General features: G+C 39.6%; 2 protein-coding genes across 14 annotated transcripts in view; one reads left to right on the forward strand and one right to left on the reverse strand.

The window, feature by feature from the left end:
• Positions 1-902: 902 nt before the first annotated feature.
• Positions 903-11,115, reverse strand: skida1 (SKI/DACH domain containing 1). 3 transcript variants are annotated; one of them, XM_038798101.1, is made up of 2 exons: positions 11,000-11,115; positions 903-3,841 (listed from the first exon to the last, which is right to left on the reverse strand). In XM_038798101.1, the coding sequence occupies exon 2, from the start codon at positions 3,826-3,828 to the stop codon at positions 1,312-1,314; it is 2,517 nt and encodes an 838-aa protein (XP_038654029.1). In that variant the 5' UTR covers positions 3,829-3,841; positions 11,000-11,115; the 3' UTR covers positions 903-1,311. The 3 variants fall into 3 exon arrangements, with proteins under 3 accessions (XP_038654029.1, XP_038654028.1, XP_038654027.1); XM_038798100.1 differs by lacking the exon at positions 11,000-11,115 and adding an exon at positions 10,008-10,025; XM_038798099.1 differs by lacking the exon at positions 11,000-11,115 and adding an exon at positions 4,015-4,265.
• The window catches only part of mllt10 (MLLT10 histone lysine methyltransferase DOT1L cofactor), a 447,863-nt gene continuing 437,333 nt past the window's right edge, over positions 10,028-20,557 (forward strand). For 2 of the 11 annotated variants that reach the window (XM_038798095.1, XM_038798097.1), the window contains exons 1-3: positions 11,983-12,116; positions 16,575-16,654; positions 18,009-18,063. In XM_038798095.1, the coding sequence (XP_038654023.1) occupies positions 18,034-18,063 (30 nt within the window). In that variant the 5' untranslated portion in view covers positions 11,983-12,116; positions 16,575-16,654; positions 18,009-18,033. Of the gene's footprint in view, positions 10,167-10,674; positions 10,726-11,801; positions 12,117-16,574; positions 16,655-17,151; positions 17,378-18,008; positions 18,064-20,557 lie in introns of those variants that run through there. The other 9 variants (XM_038798090.1, XM_038798088.1, XM_038798092.1 and 6 more) reach the window with 9 other exon arrangements.

Raw genomic sequence — 20,557 nt, forward strand, 5'->3', positions numbered from 1 at the left:
TTGCCAATCCATATAATTGTCATTCTTAAATTAAAATGCCAAGTGACTTTACCTACTGCCTTTCAAGCATTGTGTAAATAATAACATATTCGATTCTAGAAAAAGAAACAAAAGAGGTCCAGCTACATCTACATCATTTATGAACCTTTTCACTGCAAGGCTAAGTTATATAATATTAAGAGTGCAAACACTAGATTTTCTGGAGTAAGCCCCTGACTGCAGTAAATAAAGATGCCTCACCCAATTCTTTGTAATGCAGTTTTTTTGTGTAAATGTAAATATGGTTGAATGATTGTCATTTGCAGCATTCCTGGTATGTTCAGTGAATCTTTACTTCTGCATCACACGCAGAATTAGTCTAGTAAGGCCTGAAAGCTGTAAGTTGTCTGGTGGACCACGTGCCTGTATTATTTCTTCATTGTCTTCAAATTAAATGTTAAAATATAATGGTCACCAAAATTAAAAATCCCTGACTTAATTGATTCTACTTTGTATGCATTCCTTAATCAGTGATTTATTTATTGTTGTTTTTATCTTAGTTACTTGTGTGCAAGCCTGTATAAAGTTAGGTCAGATGAAAACACTTATGAAACATTAGCACTATAACTAGGGTTAATTTTGCAGCTATTCTCAGAATTCCAGTGGTGAGCATTTAAAGCAATTATTTTACGTTCAAGAACTAAAGGCAACAAAGCTTTGAAATCAGTAACCTGCTTGCGCTTATCTATCTAAACGGCAATGATATGGACTTTTTCAAGATAAAAGCTTATTTTATACAGAATGACGGCCATATTGACTCAGATGAAAGTACATTTTTCCTTCTTTTTAAGTTTAACACACATTCATACTTTGCCACGGATTCAATACAGCATAATCAATCACGCAGGCAAAACATCAAGTCATTTGCGATTTAAAACTGTAGTGCATAAATTTAATGGCTCATTTCTAACATTTCACTATGTCGACTTCTGACGTACAATGTGCAGTAACCTTGTGGAGGTACTAATAATTTGAACATTGATTTTTTTTATTTAAATTGCTTGAAAACAACTGTAAAACAACCTCAAAGTGACATTAGTAGTTCAGAAAGTGTACGGTGGAATGCCTCGGTCAGTAGATAGCAGTGTTTGATAAATCAAAAGAATAATCCACACGGAAGGTTTTAGGTCTTTAAAACAATATTCCAATATGAAATTTTGCTGTATGTCGAGACTTAATATCCGCCCATGGCTCATGGCAAAGAAAATAGGAAAGTAAATCTTTTAATATAATTTTGCACAAGCAGAAGTTTCCTTATCCAAAATATCTCTTTCATAAGTTAAATCGTCTGAATTTATGGCTAGGCGGGAGAGGTATTACAGCACCACCCATCTGCCATTTCCACACGGGATGGGCCTTCTGAGGTGCTTCGGGATCCTTAGTAGAGTTCAGTGAATAAGCAGGGCACAAATCCCCATCGTTGCCAATAATTAGTGACGGTGGAGGGGGAAAATTTGCCATGAAATTAAATGGCCTTTTCACCGTGGATGCTACACCATTGGCTACTCGTTTACGTTTATTTGTACCAGCAAATTCTTCTAGTGTTCCTTCATGCACATCTGTTTTACCTGTAAGACGCGGATTCTCTGATTTCACAATTGTTTTGACTGACGAGTTTTGCAAAGTGTGCTGTTTCCCTAGCACCAAAGTCCTGTAATTCCTTCTTATTCTTGCACCGTTTCGAAATTCGCAGTCCTCTAATACTGGAATGTTTAAAGTGCGTTGAAGGTCTTCGCTGCGTCCGCATGCGTTTTGGGACGTGGTGGCCTTTTCAGTGCACACATGGCTTTCTTTTGCTTTAGTCGAAAAACAGTCTGGTATTTTAGTTTCCCTTAAAGTGGTCACTGCTCGCTTCGATACATTGCACGCATACTTGAGTTTCTTCCCAGGCTGCTGAGTCACATATCCATACTCTTCCTCGCAGCTACTTTCTTCTAATTTCACTGTAATATTGTGCATAATTGCTTTCCCCATGTCTGCATCGTCACTCTGGATGCGGACGCCGGGGCCCTGACTGCTATCCGTGTTTAAACTCTGGAAAGCTGAGGATAGTGCGATGAAATTGCCGATTTTCGAGTCTTTTTCTGCATTTGCTGCAAATGGGGAATGGGTGTCCGCAGGCTGGGAAACTATTGTCACGTTGTTTTCTTCTGCACAGTGTGTTATAGATGCTCCAAGGCATTTCTTTAAGTCTGTTAATGTTCTTTGTTGTGGAAACTCGGTGTTTCCCTTTGGGTTAGGCGCAGGGCCCCCGTCTTTAGCACAGTTACTCGCCGATTCAGTCCTCTTCAGATAATGGGAAATTTCGGAATGTGGGAATGCAAGCTCAGATATCCTCTCATTATTTATCTCGGCAAAGCAACTTCCATAGCCAGTCGAGCAGCACACGTTGTGTGCCTTAATAGTCCAGTTCTGCTCGTTTCTCTTAACAATAGTGGCGGACTTTAAATTACAAAGGGAAGTTCGCCCTTCGAGGAGATCGCTACTGGCTGTTTCGTACACCACATTGTTGCTTTTGGCTTGGAACTGGTAGTGGAAACTGGGCTGCGTCAAGACAAGGGGCTTGCTGCAGATGCTCGAGAAGCTGGTCCGCCTGAATCGGATGCTTTGAACGGAGACTTGGCTGGAGACGGAGCTGGAATCGGATTCGGACGAGCTGTCTTCATCACTGGCCGAGGTCACGTCGGAGGATTCGGACAGCGAGTCCTCCTCCTCCTCGTCTGAAGAAGCCGAGTTGCTGGAACTCGACAAACTTGACCCAAAGTCCGAGTCGTTGTCTGCGCGATCAGAGAAGGAGCTCGACTCAGAGTCGCTGCTGCAGCTTTCCTGCAAGGGCCCCTGGTTACAATGCAGTCCGCTGCCAACATGGAATTTGTTCAAGCACTGGTAGCCTCCTTTAGCTTTGCAAGATTTCGGCGTAGCTGCCGCCAGCAAGACTCGCTTGGCCGTGCTCGAACTCCCCGAGTGTTTTTGAGTGATTTCACAGGAACTTTTGCGCCTTAAGTAATACGTCAACCCGGTAGCGTTTGGAGACTTGGGGTAATAGGCGATGGCGGATTGGTAAAACACGGGATGCCGGCAAATCATGCTCCGAAATAAGGAGTGGTTTGTGTGAAGTGCGACGCAGTTGCTTGATATTTCCGCGGTTTCATAGTTTGGGGGGATTTTGCAGTGTGATCGGATCATTTCAGTGTAACTGTGGCTGGTAAATTTGCTGTAGAATTGAGGTAGATTGGAGGCCGGTAGCGAGCTGCTGTCTCCTTGCAGAGCTCTGCTCATTCCAGCCAAAGGCTGGGCTTTTCCATTCAAACTCAACCAAACTTTGTTCTCTTTCAAAAAACTTGCGTAGCGATCAGTGGGGGCTTTCTCCTGGTTAAGTCCGGTTGATAACAATGTCCTGTTTATTTTTCTCCTCTTGGTCTTAAGAACTCGTTCAGTTCTGCACGAGGTGTACAGGGCTTCCACGTCCTCCCGAGAAATGAGAGTGCATTTAGCTGCGTGAAAAGCAATAGAATTTATTGCCTTGAGTTTCCTTAATTCCTCCAAATCGCAGTGATGCTTTTTCACGTTTAGATGGTCCATTCTCTTGTGCACAGTTGTTCTGGGAATGTTTTTCAGCAGATTAGTGAATACTTGGGAAAGCGCAAACATTTGCTTCCCTTTAATTATAAGGTAGCCAAGTCTCACGCCATCCACTTCTTCATAACCCGACTCCAAGTCTCCCATTTTGCCACCTAAATTATGTCCCACATTCGCTGGAAAAAAAACATCGACTGCGGAATTCGACATTCCTCATGGCATCCTGTTTAAAAACACATAGAATTATTGTTTCTGACACAGCTGATTAAAGAAAAAAACTTTGGGATATATTTAATACATAACATATGGTACGATAATAGATTTCTATTTAAAAAAAATCAACATCGCCTGTTCTTTATCTGAAGCTTAATTTTCAAGTGATGAGCATTGCTATACCTGCAATTTTAAAAAAAAATTCCAAATGCTCATGGATATACTGTATTGTATAAGAGAGAATGAAAAGAGAGAGGATAAAAATGCAGCTGCTATTCCCGTCGCTGCTTCTCCCACAAATAAGATGACAGAGTGAAGTGAGTTCGTCGGGAGACACCTTCATCAATTAATTCCCCTAAAGCCAGCTCTGATTGGATGTCACTGACAGGTGATGCAATAAAAATTGATATTCCACCCCCTTCCAAAAATCCCCCACTAATTAGCATAGCCTTATACTCCCACCCTCTTGCTGAAGTAAATACAGTTAGTATGCAAATCTTTAATATACACAGCACCTCCTCACCAACCCCCCCCCCCCCCCCCCCCACACACACACACCGCCCCCTCCCCCCGCCAAGACAAAACATCATCCAAAAAATAGCGCTTCAGCAGCCGCAAGCTACCTGGTTTATTTTATGCATTTATATATTATGCCTTCCGACATTGTGGATATAAATGTATATAGAAGAAGCCTGCACTTAATAGTTATATATTTGACTTTCCACGTTGTTTAGCTCAACCATTGCTTTCGATTCAAAACATTGATGCACGTATTATATGGATATTGCATTCATTTAAAGAACGAGTTCCCCCATGGGCTTCCGGGGCCATTAATTCCTTTAAGTCAAAAGTTCTAATCATATTTCATAAGAAAGATATTAATAATATTTTGTGGTTTTAATCTAAAATATATTTTCTCCTTAGGGGGGAAAACAAATCACCTTTCCGTACTCAGCCTCGAGTTTGCACTCCAGGCGGTTCAAGATTGCGCGTTCTTAGACAAATTGAATTTTATTTCTTATATATTGTCTTATTTGTTTAGCAGCACATGTTTAACAATGTGACGGGGATAAAGCCCACATTATATCCAGGATAGAACAGAATTCTAAAATGTTATAATCGTGCATTTAACATTTTCCTGTTTAACTGTTATTTGCAGAATGTATTAGCAACCTTGCTTCAGAAGCACAGCGTACGACATGACTGTTGGGCGAGCGTCCGCAACTAGCTAAATGCCAGGCTTATTTTCCCCCATTCTTCAAAGCGTATGAACTGAGCCCATAGCATGAAGCTATTAACAGGGGACCACGTATTAATTGGAACTTTATGATTGTAGAAATCGAGAAGCCTGGCGGAATATTTACATTTTTTAAATTCTGATTTTAAATTCGCCTTTACGTTTTCGAAAAAGGGACATTGTTCATTAAAAAACGTACTTTTGAATGTTAGCGTGCAATCCTCCCAGCGCCCCCCCCCCCCCCCCCCCCCCACATACACACAAAGATCTCCATGTGATAAATATGGTATTGCAACAGTCCCTCACTGAATAAGACGAGTGAACTTACTCGCAGTTCACACAGCAGATTAGCATAACATCCACAGCAAGAATCATAAACACGGATATTATAATGCCTCGTGAAACTGAACATACATATTAAATTGAAGTCAAGTTTTAAAAAAAAGTTTATCTCTGGATGAAAACAGACTGGATGGATCGCACGTATTTTGTGCTTTTTATAGAAATTTGTTTTCACAATGGCCACCTCGCTATTGGCGAAGCAGGTATCTGGAAACTGCCATGAAGACCTCCGCAACAACGTTAAACTTTATATTTTACTGCGGTGAAGAAAAAGCAGCGTGGATCGTGATTGAATATCCAATAATTTAATATACGAGAGCTCTTCTTGACCGGGCAGTTCAGCATAAAGGGAGTCGATTGCAGGCAGCGTGTAAAAATCTTGTACGGCAGTTGAGCGCTTTGATTGGGTATATAAGAAATGTTGTGCGGAAAGCCAAGCACTGTTCTTACAAATGTAAAACCGAACATGATACATAGATCGCCAGAAAAGGTCCACACACAAATTTAGACGCAATCCGAGAGAAAGTCTGAAAATTAGGGTGACCCAGTGCATATTAGGCGGAACAGAAGGGTTATTTGCGACGCAACAGTACTAAACTGCAGAGGGGCGATGGGTTACTGAAGCGATGAAAGGGAGCTAGTTATTTCTACAATCAAACTTCATTTAATGGTCAATGCACCAGACAACGCATCATTGCAGTTATTGCTGACGACAAGCAGATCTTTAATGCTTCTTTATTAGCCTTCCGTTTAAACGGTTCTTGGTTTGTAGAATTCTTAGGTTCACAGTATCATAAAATGTGTCAAAACAGAGACTCATACACAATAGTTGCGCTTCGCCCAAGTATAGGTCATCTTTACAGGCCGGCCTTCATGTCCATAAAGATGTATTGATTGTTATTAAAGAAATTCTGGATAACGATTTGCACAATGTGCTATTAAAAAAAAGCCCAACAGAAAATATAAAGACAAATTCAACACACATAGAGCTTTTGCCAATATTGAATAGTCTACACAGACAGTACAATGGAATAATCATCAAATCACTTTCCATTTATGCAGCTGATGTAATGTATAAAACTGGATTATGGGGACCATAAGGGCAAAACATGTCATGGCCGTCCATTTGGAGCACGCAAGGCATTTGGGGAACTCCTGTATATGCTAAACTGAGAACAACGAAGGCATATTTAATAATTTCTGCGTACAATTCACAAAATTACGGAACAATTACTGTCATACTTGCATTTTATACAACCATTTTTTGCTGTTTAATTCTGCCATCAGTTTTTTTTTTCCATCATCAATATTTGACAGAAAATGACAGGTCGCTCTTGCACATCACTAAACGTCGTACATCCCAGGCTGTTTAGGAACACGGGGTTGAATCTGAAGAGAAGCTTTTCGAGGCCCTTCCATAAGTACACGAAAGACAGGTTGCCTCCGGATGGAGTTGCTTGGCGAGCTGGTTTTTTTTGGTTACTAGCCACCGACATACATCATTGGAGTATAGGTGCAAAATCCTTGATTAAAATATAAGGGAAAATACACCAATGCAGTTATACAACCACACAGAGGGATTTTATATGTATATTTATCCAACGTCTAGATGTCTGAATTGATAACAGCAAGATAGCACAGCAAGGTGGCTGCCTGTCATTTTAATCAAATATAAGACCATTGTGAATGATTTGATCTCAGCGACAGCAACATCCTTCATAGGACAACAATGATTGTTCTAATTACAATAGCAGGTGATTCCCGCAGATACACACGATTCCTCATTTGATACATTAAACTTATAGTGTGGATAAATAGAATTTGGAGCAGTAACATAAAATAATCTATTTTCTGAATTTGAACATTCCGCAAACACGACATAATCCACTCGTACTACAGGATATTTTATATTCGCCGGGATAAATAGGAAACACAAATTAGCTGCAGAAATAAACTGTCGAACGAGATGGATACTCTAGCAGTAGGGTAAATAATCAAATATGATTTCCCTCACACAAAATATCATACTGCAGGTTTTAGAAATATATTCATATAAATACTTTTGCTTTATTTAAATTAAATTATGAGCAATTTTTAAATCACAAAGGACAGTAGAACTTAATGTGCTTGTTTTAAACACCAACTGCCATCCATGTTTGGATGGAATTGTATATCAACAGCTTTGATCTCAATTGTCAACAAATCTTATTTATCAATTTTACCCCTAAATAAATAAAAGCCTCGTGGCCTGTTTAACTTCATGTTGTGCGATGGTTCATGATTTTTAGTCAGAGGCCCCAGTTTATTTTTATTCACAGCCATCAGAAAGAGACGTGACTCACACATTTGCAGAATGGTTTCTTGCTTCTCTCCTTGGCCAAAAAGCGTTTGATTCGACAAAATAAGCTTTTACAACCATGCAATTAGCTGCACTGTTAAAATGTGTACTTTAGAAACTACGATAGTTAGCATATTAAACAGCTTTCGAGATGATGCAGTCACAATATATAACATATCGATAAGATGGAAAAGCAGACGTTTTAATGACACACTTTATCGAATTAATTAGACCTTTATATCTCTAGTCAAAAATCCCGACTTGTATCAAATTTATAATCACATCAGAACGATCTGTTAATCCACAATTTAATAGTAAGGTACATTTTAATATAGGATAGGTACAAAGGACAGTTGAGGGTTACTACAGGAAAACTATTGGAACTGAATGACACCAAGATGCGGGTTAATATTGTATATTTGTTCAAGCGACATCTAAGTTTAACCAATCCTGTTTACTTATAAAGTATTGTAATTGTGTTCGCCCGAATGGCATACTGTTACAAAAACAACGAGTCTTACTGCGTGTGGTGAAGTATCACTTCTGTGATCAATTTTAAGCACCGCAAAAGTGACACTTTATAAATATACCAGCTGCGTAGAATATTTACATATTGTTTGGTTTTTCTGCAAATTCATCACGTACTTAATAGTTGTTTTCCCCTTTTAGATGAATGCATGGCAAAAAGGAAAAAAATAGTTTGTCGAAGAATAAATGTTAACTGCGACTTGAACCGTCCAGGATGGATTTCCACCAGGAATTTGTTCTATTTTACTTGCATATAGACTGTATGCCAATTGTCTACTGACCCATAATCAAAACGTGTTGACCTTTCTACCCCTCTCCTGCCCCCTGACCTATCCCGAACTCAATGCAGCCTTTCTAAATTTGCAAAGCATTGAACATGCAAAAGGGGGGCTGGGGAGGCTTTGTTCTCGACAGACCATAAGAGTGTGCATTCTGCTAAAAAGAAAGGACTCCCTTTCTTATTGATAATGGTTAAGCAAGAAAAAGCAGCTAAGGGGACTATACTCCTCTCTCACAAGTATCAATATTCAAGTAATAGGTACCAAGAGAAATAAAGCAGGAATTCAGAATGTTCTGGTCAACCAAGTAATCATGATGAAAAAAAAGATCCACCCACACAAGTTCTGCAATTTTAGCTTGCATCAATCCTGAAAGTAGTATAAATCGGTTAAATTACGTAAGAAATTGTTAACTCCAGTCAGATGGCAAGAAGAGGTAGTGTCCCAAATAGTTTTATAATTTGTTGAGGGATGAACTTCCCTGTGTTGTCTATTTAAAGACAGAAATATTTATTCATAACCCTGCATTTTCCAATCAAGTTAGGAGAGACAATAAGTACCTTAATAGATTCAGATAGCTGTTAGCTGACAATACCATGTGAACCTTAATGTATGAGCTGAAAATTTTAAAAAAGTACTTTCAAGACACTGGGTTATGCAATTTTGTTAGGTTAACCGACAAAAATAAAGGTTGAAATGAAACTACTATTAGTTGCATCACAACACTTAGCTTGTGATGATACGTATCGTTTAAAATCCCCGTCAGGTTATAAAATTCACATGTTATTGGATTTTTAGATTGCTTAATTTAAAGTGTAATTACTTTGTGGCTGGGCAATAACTAACGATTAGCAACAGATAAAAACAAAGACCGTTGCCTATGACTAACCCAATTTCAACCTTCTTTCTAAACCTGTCATGTGCTTATACAGACAGTACACATTTATGATGAAAATATGGAATGTTTTCCAGCTTTAGTACATTGTGGCAGGGCGAACCATTGCCACAGTTTCGCTGAATATTTACTCGGGACTGGAATTTACATTTTCCTGGTTGAATTCACAATTCCGCGGAGAATGTAAACTTTGCCCAGGTTTTTGAATGCACTCTGTTGATTGTGCCTCACGAGGAACATGAACAAGACGATTTATTTCAAAATAAGGAAAACATTTTTGTAAGAATATTATTGGGACTTGGGGGGCAGTGTCTCTGCCATTGATTTTTCCTTATGCTTAAAACGCATTGACTTAAACCAAATTTAAACAATTGCAGTGCTCAAAGATACATAAGCAAAAGTACACTTCGAGGAAAATATTTATTTTTTCTGGGCTGTTACTGGAGTTGTATACCACTTCCTTTGAAAGTTCGGCATTCAATTCGACTGGCAGCAGCAGAATTAGGATGGACTAGAGGGTCGTAACGTAACCGATTCAGAAGGCGGGGGTCTACTTACTGCAACAACGTGCTCGGCAAGGCAGTCCTTAAAGAAACAACAAGATTAGGAAAATATATTGTGCTTTAAAGACCGAATGCTATATTTGTAGCGACCGCTGAAGAGCTCCTGAGATCTAGTATGCACGGAAACACTTTTGTCGATTTTAAAGCACAGAAGGTAAGCCATTTCCAAGCATGCCGTTGTTGGGTTCGTGGGCAGCAAGGCAGAAACAAAGGGAATTCATTCTCGATCTCGAAAATCACTTGGTCATTTCTAATCTACAGCGCAGTAAGGTGTTTTAAGTAGCAAATATCTCGATTGAAGATAAATTTCACTTTGGATGTTTTCAATCAGAATAAAGTTGGAAGGACAAAATGTCCAAGCGCGGAGAAAGCACGTCTGAGGTTTCCCGCAGAAATGTGAATTCAGCGTCTTAAAGCGACGCGGTATTCCCTTTTAATCTCGAACTGTACATATCATAAGTAATATTTTCAGCAGTCCAAAAGATTTTATGGCGAAAAACCGAACATATATAAAGGATTACCAGGTTTGCAAATACCGATGTGCATGGACTTTTCTGACTTTATACATATTATTTTTAAAAAAGGAATTCGCAACATTGCGTCCCACGTAAAGCTCAACATTTTTAACGCTGGTGACATGGAAGGATTAACGCAACACAGTTGATTGAACCTTTTTAATGCAAAGATTTCCGGAAAAAATACAGGGGGAAAAGGTAGATTTTTCAGTGAAGAATTTTTAATAACAAGATGTTTACAAATCAGCAGTGTCTAACGCATGCATTGAGAAATTCCAGTGCCAGCGGTTCTTTCCATGTCTAGTATCATCGTCCCTTTATCGACAGCGTTTTGAATCTAAAGTAAAATCGAACTTAAAAGAAAGCTAATCAGTTTGATAGCTCTGTATTTTGACTCTTTAACAAGCTGGTCAAAAAGGTTATATTTTAACTCGAGCTTGCAGCGCGCTTTTTGCAGATTTGATGAACCTACCGTGAATAGAGTGATAACCTCAAAATGAATAGGTGTTTTAAAAACTATAAATTCTTTGTGCTGTATTCCCGGGGATATTTAAAGTTCAAAAACTGCAGCAGATTCTTTATATATCTACGTATTAAAAAAAAGTAGAAATTAAACTATTTGTAACTTTCCAGATCTCCCACCCCGTCCCCGCCCCCTCCCCCTCCCCTCTCTGCTGCGCTCTGCAACTCAAATGTTGGGATCTGCAACTACTTAGTCTGATTCACGTGGGTAAGGCTAGGTTGAGTGAGTCACCTTTAACCTTCCCTCGTTCCGGCTTTGGCTCATTTATATACCCACAATGCCCATTTAGTCCATCAAAGCGCGCACGAGGAGGAGGAAAGCAGTTTTAAATAAAAGCAGCAGCAGCAGAACCGGAAGCTGAAATCCCCATTTCATTAAAAAAAACATTTTTTTTCTGGGGGGAGGGGGTTTAAAAAAAAGACCCGGAGCGTCCTGGAATGGGCTGACACTGAGCTTCTAAACGCGATCAGCCTATTGGTCGACGAGCTTGTCAATCACGATGAATCCACTCCCTCCCCCTCCCCCGCGCACACTGAACAAAAACACACACACAGAGTACCGGAGGCTCGCGCGCAGTTTCCGTTAACAGTTTCGGTTGCGCGTGAATATTCTCGCGCACGCCCCTCCCCCACCCATACTTCCTCCTCGTTCTCCCTTCGTGGGTCGCCAGTGCGCCTGCTCGAGCTGTCGGCCAAAGCTGAGCTCAGGCGGTTCAGAGTGCTCCCCCCCCCCCCCTCCTCTCCCTCCGCACACACACAGGCACGCGCGCGCACACACTCACACAACCTCCCCGCGCGCGTCAACATGGGTCTGCAGCAATGTGGGACGTGAATTTAAAAACAAGATTCTTCTCCCCCTCCCCCCATCCCTTTCCCATTTTGCTCCCCTATCTTTTCCCTCTCGTTTCCCTTCTACTCGTAGATGGTTTCAAGTGGACTTCCGGCTGACTTTTCAAATATGAAGGAGATGATTGGCGGCTGTTGCGTTTGCTCAGACGAGAGAGGCTGGGCTGAAAACCCCCTCGTTTACTGTGACGGACACGGTTGTAATGTTGCTGTTCATCAAGGTAAAAACAATGTGTGTGTATGTGTACAAACATAAAAATAGAACAGAAGCTGTGGGGCAAGGGAAACACCTCTCCCAGCCTGGGCGTGGAGGCCTCGGCCCCTGACTTTCTCCTTCAACTCCTCATCAGTTTTAGGCCTCGGAAGGTCAGAACTCGTTACTCATTTAAAAAAAAACTTCAAATGGTTTTTATGATGTCGTCCTGCTTCAGTAAGATTGGCTTAAGTGGATGATCTGTGTTTTGTCCTGTATATAAAGCGTCCCATTTGATTAGAGGTGATGCCTCATTCCCTAGATTCCATATCGTGACTTTATAGTTTCTTACATTTAACTGGAATGATACGATAGAATTAGTAATTAGTATCAATGTATGTATATGAATGCCTATATGTGGCTATACTCGTGCAGGTGTGTGTATATATGTATTATATATGTGCATCTAATTGAAGGGAGGAATAGGCTTGCGAGGCTAAATGGCCTACTCTATTTCTAGGTTCCAAATTTCTGTGTGTATGTACAGAATATTTGTACGCATCTCTAGATATGTGTATGTGCCATGGCATGTATCTGCAGTATGGGTACCTCTTTTGTGCCTCGATGTATGCTTGTATATAGTCTGCAAGAATGGCATGTATGTTGGCATTGCTGTGTCCACGAATGCTAGTCTGTTTAAGTCTGCATGCATGTATGTGTTGATACATGCATCTTGATGTTTATGTATGTCTGTATATAAAAAGTATTTGTCTTTTTATGTGCCAACACTACATGGATGCATGTATGGATACATGTATCTGTGCATCAAATATTTAGTCATGTGTGTGTATATACATCGACTTGTCTATACGTAAATGTATGGATGCACGTATAAACATCTGTAGATGTGTATCTAAGTGCACTTATATGTACACTGGAGTGGCACGGTGGCACAGTGGTTAGCACTGCTGCCTCAGTGCCTGGCACCCAGGTTTAATTACGGCCTTGGGTGATGTGTGAAGTTTGCATGTTCTCCCTGTGTCTGTGGGTTTTCTCCCGGTGATCCGGTTTCCTCCTACAGTCTAAAGATGCGCAGGTTAGGTGGATTGGCCATGCTAAATTGCCCCTTAGGGTCCAAAGGTTAGTTGGGGTCACGGGTTTGTGGGGGAATGGGCCTGTGCAGAGGCATGGTGCAGATTTGATGAGCTGAATGGCCTCCTGTAGGGATTTTATGGTGCACATTGATACAAATGCACTTATATATGTAATTGTGCACAATGAATGTTGTGTCTGTACATATATACTAGCACATCTATTTACATTTATGTCTATAACATGAATGCACATATCTGTGTATGTAATATATATATATATATATATATATATATGTCTGCATATATATATAATTGTATACATGAATATGTAAAGAACATGGGTGAATACATAATGTATACAATATGTGCATGTATACACGTATGTAAACATACATATTTGTCCACAGATATATTTGGATACAGATACATGTATCTATGTGTACAACCACATTTGTAGAAAGATATACTTAGTGGCTTGTCTATTTGTATGCATGTGAGTGTGTATGTACACTGCATGTTATATTGTGCACTGCATGTTATGATGTGTTTGTGTTTTTGTTGCAATGTTTGCACATGTACATGTTTTAACCTGTGAATATTTGCTTGTGCATATGGGTTTATATATGTAATGCATGTAAATGTATGCACACATGTTTATGTCCAGACTAAACACGTTTGTTTGCACATGCCATGCAGCCTGTCTGCATGCACGTGTCTACGTGCTTGTATTTGAGCATAAGTATATTTAATTTTCTGTCTGCGTATGTGTGTGTGTACCTGTACTTGTATTTGGATTGGATTGATTTATTGTTACGTGTACCAAGGTACAGTGAAAAGTATTTTTCTGTGTGCAGCTCAAACAGATCATTTAGTACATGAAAAGAAAAGTAAATACATAATAGGGCAACACAACGTACACAATGTAAATACCTAGACACCGACATCGGGTGAAGCATACAGGAGTGTAGTATTAATCGTCAGTCCATAAGAGGGTCATTTAGGAATCTAGTGGCGGGGAAGAAGCTGTTTTTGAATCTGATCGTGCATGTTCTCAGACTTTTGTATCTCTTGCCCGATGGAAGAAGTTGGAAGAGTGAATAAGCCAGGTGGGAGGGGTCTTTGATTATACTGCCCGCTTTCCCAAGGCAGTGGGAGGTGTAGATAGAGTCAATGAATTGGAGGGGGGTTTGTGTGATGGACTGGGCGGTGTTCATAAGTATATATGTAATTTTATCTGTTTGCATGTGTATGTTTTGTGTGTGTGAAACTATGTATACCTGTATGTGTATAACTGACATTTAGTGTACATGCATGTACACATATGAATATGTACATATATGTGATTACATGTACTTACAGATATGTACATGCACATTGTGCACACATATATATTTGTCTCTGGACTGCTGAGTGAAGATGCGCATGTTTGTTTATATGTATGTGTATATGCATGTGCAGAAGTGTACATGTGTCTGTACATCATGTATACATTTATACAGATATGTGTATTATTGCACATGTGTCTGTAAATGTGTGTGCATGTACCTATCTGGAGGTCTATATTTGTGTATATGTGTGAGTGCCTGTTTGTGTGTATGTGCACATCTGTGCAAATGAAATGAAAATCGCTTATTGTCATAGGTAGACTTCAAATGAAGTTACTGTGAAAAACCCCTAGTCACCACATTCTGGCGGCTGTTCCGGGAGGCTGGAACGGGAATTGAACCGTGCCGCTGGCCTGCCTTGGTCTGCTTTAAAAGCCAGCTATTTAGCCCTGTGTTAAACCAGCCCCAGTGTGTGCCTAAGCAATGTTGCTACCTTGACATGGATGCAGTCATATATTTACATGTATACATTATGTCTGCCTGTATCTGCATAAACGTTTGTGTATGTTCACATGTAAGTATTAGTCTGGATATATACTTTAAGCATGTTTGTACGTATATTATCCATGTGCTGATATTTAAACATTCAAATGTATGTTGCGTTTTCTTATGTTTTTTGTGTGTAAATGTATTATGTGGAGATGTTTGTGTATTTATGTGTGAGGTGGCATTCATGTATAACAGTAGAACTGTGGTTTGGCTCGCTGCTTATTTCTGTCACTGTCATCCAGCAGAGGAGGATATATCTGCCTCATGGGACCTGGTGTCTCAAATTTGGTAGCACTGGCATAATTTAGACCACTTTTAAATGTAACATATTTGTCTTTTGTCATTTGATTCTCAGAAGTTTTACTATGTTTCTCAAAAACACGTGGCAATAATTAGAAAAATAATATTTTTTAACTAGCCACAAGCACAAGTGATCTGGTAATTAAATGCATTTAATAATTTGAATTATTAAGCTAAGGAAATGCAACATTGTTTCTCTCTCACAAGTGTTGGTAAATAGGCGGTTCACATTTCTAATGTTCAAAACAAAAGTAATCAGCTATTCAATATCAAAATTTAACTATGATTTCTGTAAAAAATATCCAGGTGAATTAAAATGAGGAAAGTCTCTTAGTACATTTTGAGATAACTAGCGTATAAGATTTTAATAACAATTAAAGCTACAACAGGTTTGTAATCAATAAATCTGCTATTTTCTCCCTTGTACTCTGTTTTAAATTAAAATAAGGATTATCATAGATAGATTTTTTTCAATTTAGGGATTATTATTACTCTTATTTTGCCCTGCAGTGGAAATGTCCTCACTCAATAACTTTTAATGAATGCAAACCAAACATTATCTCTTATAAATTAGATATAGATTTTTCTTGAATAACATGTTTGAAATTTGCAAACGTATTTTTTTCAAATAATAAACAAAAAAACAGAAAGGTTGTAGGATGTTGGATGATAAACATTGCATTTTTTGGCTAACTTAAATGCTCTGATGCATTCTGTGAAATAGTGTACAATGTACATGGCATATTTGCTAGTCTGAACTTAACACAGAGCCTATGTTGTGGACAAAAAAGATTGTATCAAGTCCAGTCTTTTGAAGGGAGTTGAGGTCTTCAGGTAAAAATTTTAATGGAGGCCTTAAAGGACAAAACAAAAATAATTGAATATATTATTTTGGATATGTATTTTATTAAGACTTTGTTTTGAAATCTTTCTTTGGAAAGTAAATTTTATTAGCATTTTTATAAACCAGTTTTTCCTCAAGTATTTTGTGTAATTTGAGTGGTTCTTTACAGACTGACCGAAGTTAACACTGGGTTTTGATTAAAATAAATTGCATGGGATTTTTGGTTTCAAGATGTTACAGGAAGTAAGGCTAATATCTATAGAATTATATGACAAATGGAACAGTTTTGTATGTGAATGTACTGCTGCTTTTAGTGTTGTTTAAATGGTGGTAAGTTGGAAATAGCTTGTTTTTCCCCCTCTTTGCTATTGCAGCATGTTATGGCATTGTGCAAGTACCCACTGGACCGTGGTTTTGTCGAAAATGTGAATCGCAGGAAAGAGCCGCTCGAGTGGTGAGTCCACGACTTTCTGAGGCCTGTACGAGCTTTATCTCCGGTTTAACTGTCGCTCTAAACTGCTGCTGACGAACTCCAGCAATGACGAGATAACCTGATATTGTAATTATTGCAGTTTCAAAATGAATAGTTGCAATAAATTCCTTCATAACCTCAGTTTGTGGAAATTGGACTAAATGGAAATATTCAGTCCAACAAAATGCAAAGTACAAGCGCTTCGTATCTTATTGCTCTTCACAGCGATTGTGAGTTTTTTACTGTACAAAAACGGACTGTGTTCTAATTTTGTAAAGCTATATAATGTCGATTGAACAGTTCTGTAGTCAAGGATTCAGAACTTGTGTCACAGATTGTTAAGACACTAGGATAAAATGATGGTCACTGGCGTAACAAAGCTGTTGAGATGGCTGGATGTGATTTCTTCTCTTCCCTTCCCCCTTTTATTATGGCTCACGTGCCGGTTTTGCAGAGAATGTGGATTTTTTTAATTCCCTAGTTGCCTGGTGTCGATTGGTGGAGCAATCACGTTGGGAGCATAGAACCGTCATCATTGCGTGCTTTCACTACATGATCAGCGGCCTCCCAAAGTGACGAAAATAAAATATGCGGAAGACGGTGAACTGCTGCTATTTGCAGTATGTAGGGCAGCGCCTCAACGACATTCATTTAGCAGAGCTACAAGAGGGAGTTGTTTTTCAAAACCGAAGGATCGCCGCCTTAGTACGTTTTTCTGGGGCGGAGGTTGACTTGGGCTGTTTTTAAAAAAAGTATTTAATGAGTAAAACAAGGACTTAAACATTTCAATCGTGGGCTGAAACAAGCGATTAAAAATTTTTTTTTAGCTGGTTGAGTTTCGATTGCCCCGAAGTTGTCGGAGTGCGAATGCTCGTTTGCGTCTTCATGCAAACGGCTCCGCGTATTGTTTGTGTATGTGGGAGATGGCAATTCTGCATTGGTATATTAGCAAATTTTATTAGATGGCAAAATGATGGAAAAAATAGTTCAGTTGTGCTGCTCTGTTAGAGGTATTTGTGTATGCGTCACAAGACCAATGCACAACAATGTTATTTAGGAGTAGAAAGGCTAGAGCAAGTGACATTTTCAGCGCAGTTGGGGGTAAAATAAGTGGAGCATGCTAATTTACGACGCTATGCATATAGAGTGGGATCTTATTGAAGTATACGAGGTTGGGCGTTTGAATCGAAACCGATTTCAATAAATGACAGATACTAGGTGACTTAATTGATTGTGATTAATTCTAGCGACAGCACAGCTTGGCAGCGAACGCCAGTAGTTTACATGTGGTATAGAGTAGAGTACTTGTTTATTTTTATACCTTTCTTTTTCCAAGAAATGTGAACTTTGCCCTCATAAGGATGGCGCTCTCAAGAGGACCGACAACGGAGGTAAGTACATTTTAACAAGCTAAACTGTCCTATGTTCACGACAATGTTATATATTTGTGCATGTTACAAATCGTGTGTTTAGTGATAATTGTGTGATTGTACGGATATCGCCATCCGGTTAATAAACAGGGAAAACACGATTCTTTCGTCAGTAGGCATAACTTTTTAGTTGGACTCAAATGCTATTTTAGAGAGAAAATCTGTATAAAAGGCATTTAGTTTTGTTATCTTAGTTTAGATTTTTAAATGAAATTTTGCAATTGGTTATCAAGTGAAGGTTGTTAAAACAAATCTTGTTTTTCTAAATATTTACAGTAATTCAAAATTTGAATATTTGTTGGAAAGCAACTACAGAAGGAATTTCTGTATAGTTGATATGCTATCTGCTTTCAAGATCACATTCATAATACTAATAATAATAGCCTTTTATTGTCACAAGTAGGCTTCAATGAAGTTCATTTTGAAGAGATTAGTCGTTGGATATATGCAAGGACATATATCTTGATACTTGGGTAGCATTTGCTGATTTTGTATTTTGTACTTCTCATTTATAGAAAACAGTGACATTAGGTCTAATAACTCAAGAGTGAATGTTCCATGTGATTTATTTGTTCACACAGCAATGATTTTTTTCACACGCTGAAAAGCAAATATTAAGTATATAGTTTGAAAAGTGGACTCCATCTAGTGGCTGATTGTATGTGAAATGATTTCTATTTGTGCTGTGTATGCTGATTTCATAACAATATGTGGTTTGCACGTCTATGCTTGAGGGATGGCAGCATAAAATGTATTCAGTACTTGGCATGTGAAATTATTTATCTGCGTAACTTTTAAAATAGCCTACTTTATTTGAAGTGGGATTTAATAAATGCAAACTTAATACCTAGTCTTTTCTAGCTGAATATTTTACTTTTGGTAACATGCTTGAGCTTCATTTTGCAACTGAAGAATAATTATAATCTACAGTGATATATTTGCTGCTTTTATGAGGAAAGTTTTAATATAGATGTATGATATAGTAAATTTTACATTCCTATATATTCAACGTGAGCACCAATTTGGGATCAGAGTGCTGAATACGCCATCTCTGACCGTAAAGGGGGGGGGGGGGGGTGTGAGGGAGGTTCAGATTTGGGGCACACTCTTCTTATTGACCTTGGAGCCTCCCCAGATCGTCATCCTCCCAACCCCTGGTTCTTTCCTGGTGAGGCCCCGGGACATTGGCTCAGGCACTGTGTTACACTACCTCTGCTGGCCACTGCAGCACTGCCGAGAGGGTTTGGGAAGCTGTTTGCCAATCTGGGTGGTTGACAGCCCTCCAAGGCGGGGAATGGAAACCCTGCTTGCTATCAAATAACACTGATGAAATGCTCTATTTTTAATAAGAGTATTAAACTGAAAAGTGAGTCCTAAATACTACTGTACGTATAGTTTCATCAAACAGAATATTATTACTGAAGATCTGGTTGAAAGAAATGGGTGGTTTCCCTTGTTTGGCAAGTTTGATTCCTGACTGAATTAACTGATGTGAATTTCTGTAGCAGTTGTGCTCTAGAATCATAGAATCCCTACAGTGCAGAAGGAGGCCATTTGGCTCATCAAATCTTCACTGACCCTCTGAAAGAGCAGCCCATCTAGGCCTTCCCCGCTCTCTCCCTGTGACCCCACCTAATCCCTGGGCACTAAGGGGCAATTTAGCATGGCCAATCCGCCTAACCTGCACATCTTTTGACTGTGGGAGGAAACCGGAGCACCACGCAGACACGGGGGGAAAGTGCAAACTCCACACAGGCAGTCACCCAAGGTCGGAATTGTGCCCAGGTCCTTAGCGCTGTGAGGCAGCAGTGCTAACCACTGTACCACCATGCCACCCTGCAAGAAAAAACATGACCTAACTTGTTGGATGGTTATCTTGTGAATTTGCTTGTTGTGAGTGCCATGTGTGTGCATGAGATGAAGATTGGATCAAGGTTGTGGTGTCTTCCATAGTCAAATAGTTTGGCACTATCTAGAGTCTCACTTGAAAAATGACCAGCTAAGTGACTTGGTGGAGAGCTGCTGATGCCTGTTGAACTATTCCTCCGCACAAGATAATCCTCTGAGGAGAGAACCATAGAATGACCTCCTTTGTGCTGTAACATTCGGCCAGTCATGTCTATGCTGGCTATCTGCAACAGCAACTCGGTTAATTCCCCCTCCCTTGCCTTTCCCCGTAGTCCTCTAATTTTCTTTTCTATGACAACACCTCCAGCTTTCCAATTTGTTCAAATGCTAAAGTCGCTCAACCCTGGGATAATTCTCCTAAGTCTTTCCGGCTCTCTTTCCAGTGCATTCACACTCTAGGAAGTTGGGTGGCCAGAATTGGACTCTATACTCCAAATCAGGCTGAACAAGTATTTTATAAAGGTGCACCAAGGGCGGCACGGTGGAGCAGTGGTTAGCACTGCTGCCTCATGGCGTCGAGTACCCGGATTCGATCCCGGCTTCGGGT

This window comes from Scyliorhinus canicula, chromosome 5 (genome assembly GCF_902713615.1).
Source record: "Scyliorhinus canicula chromosome 5, sScyCan1.1, whole genome shotgun sequence".
In the NCBI taxonomy this organism is placed as follows: domain Eukaryota; kingdom Metazoa; phylum Chordata; class Chondrichthyes; order Carcharhiniformes; family Scyliorhinidae; genus Scyliorhinus; species Scyliorhinus canicula.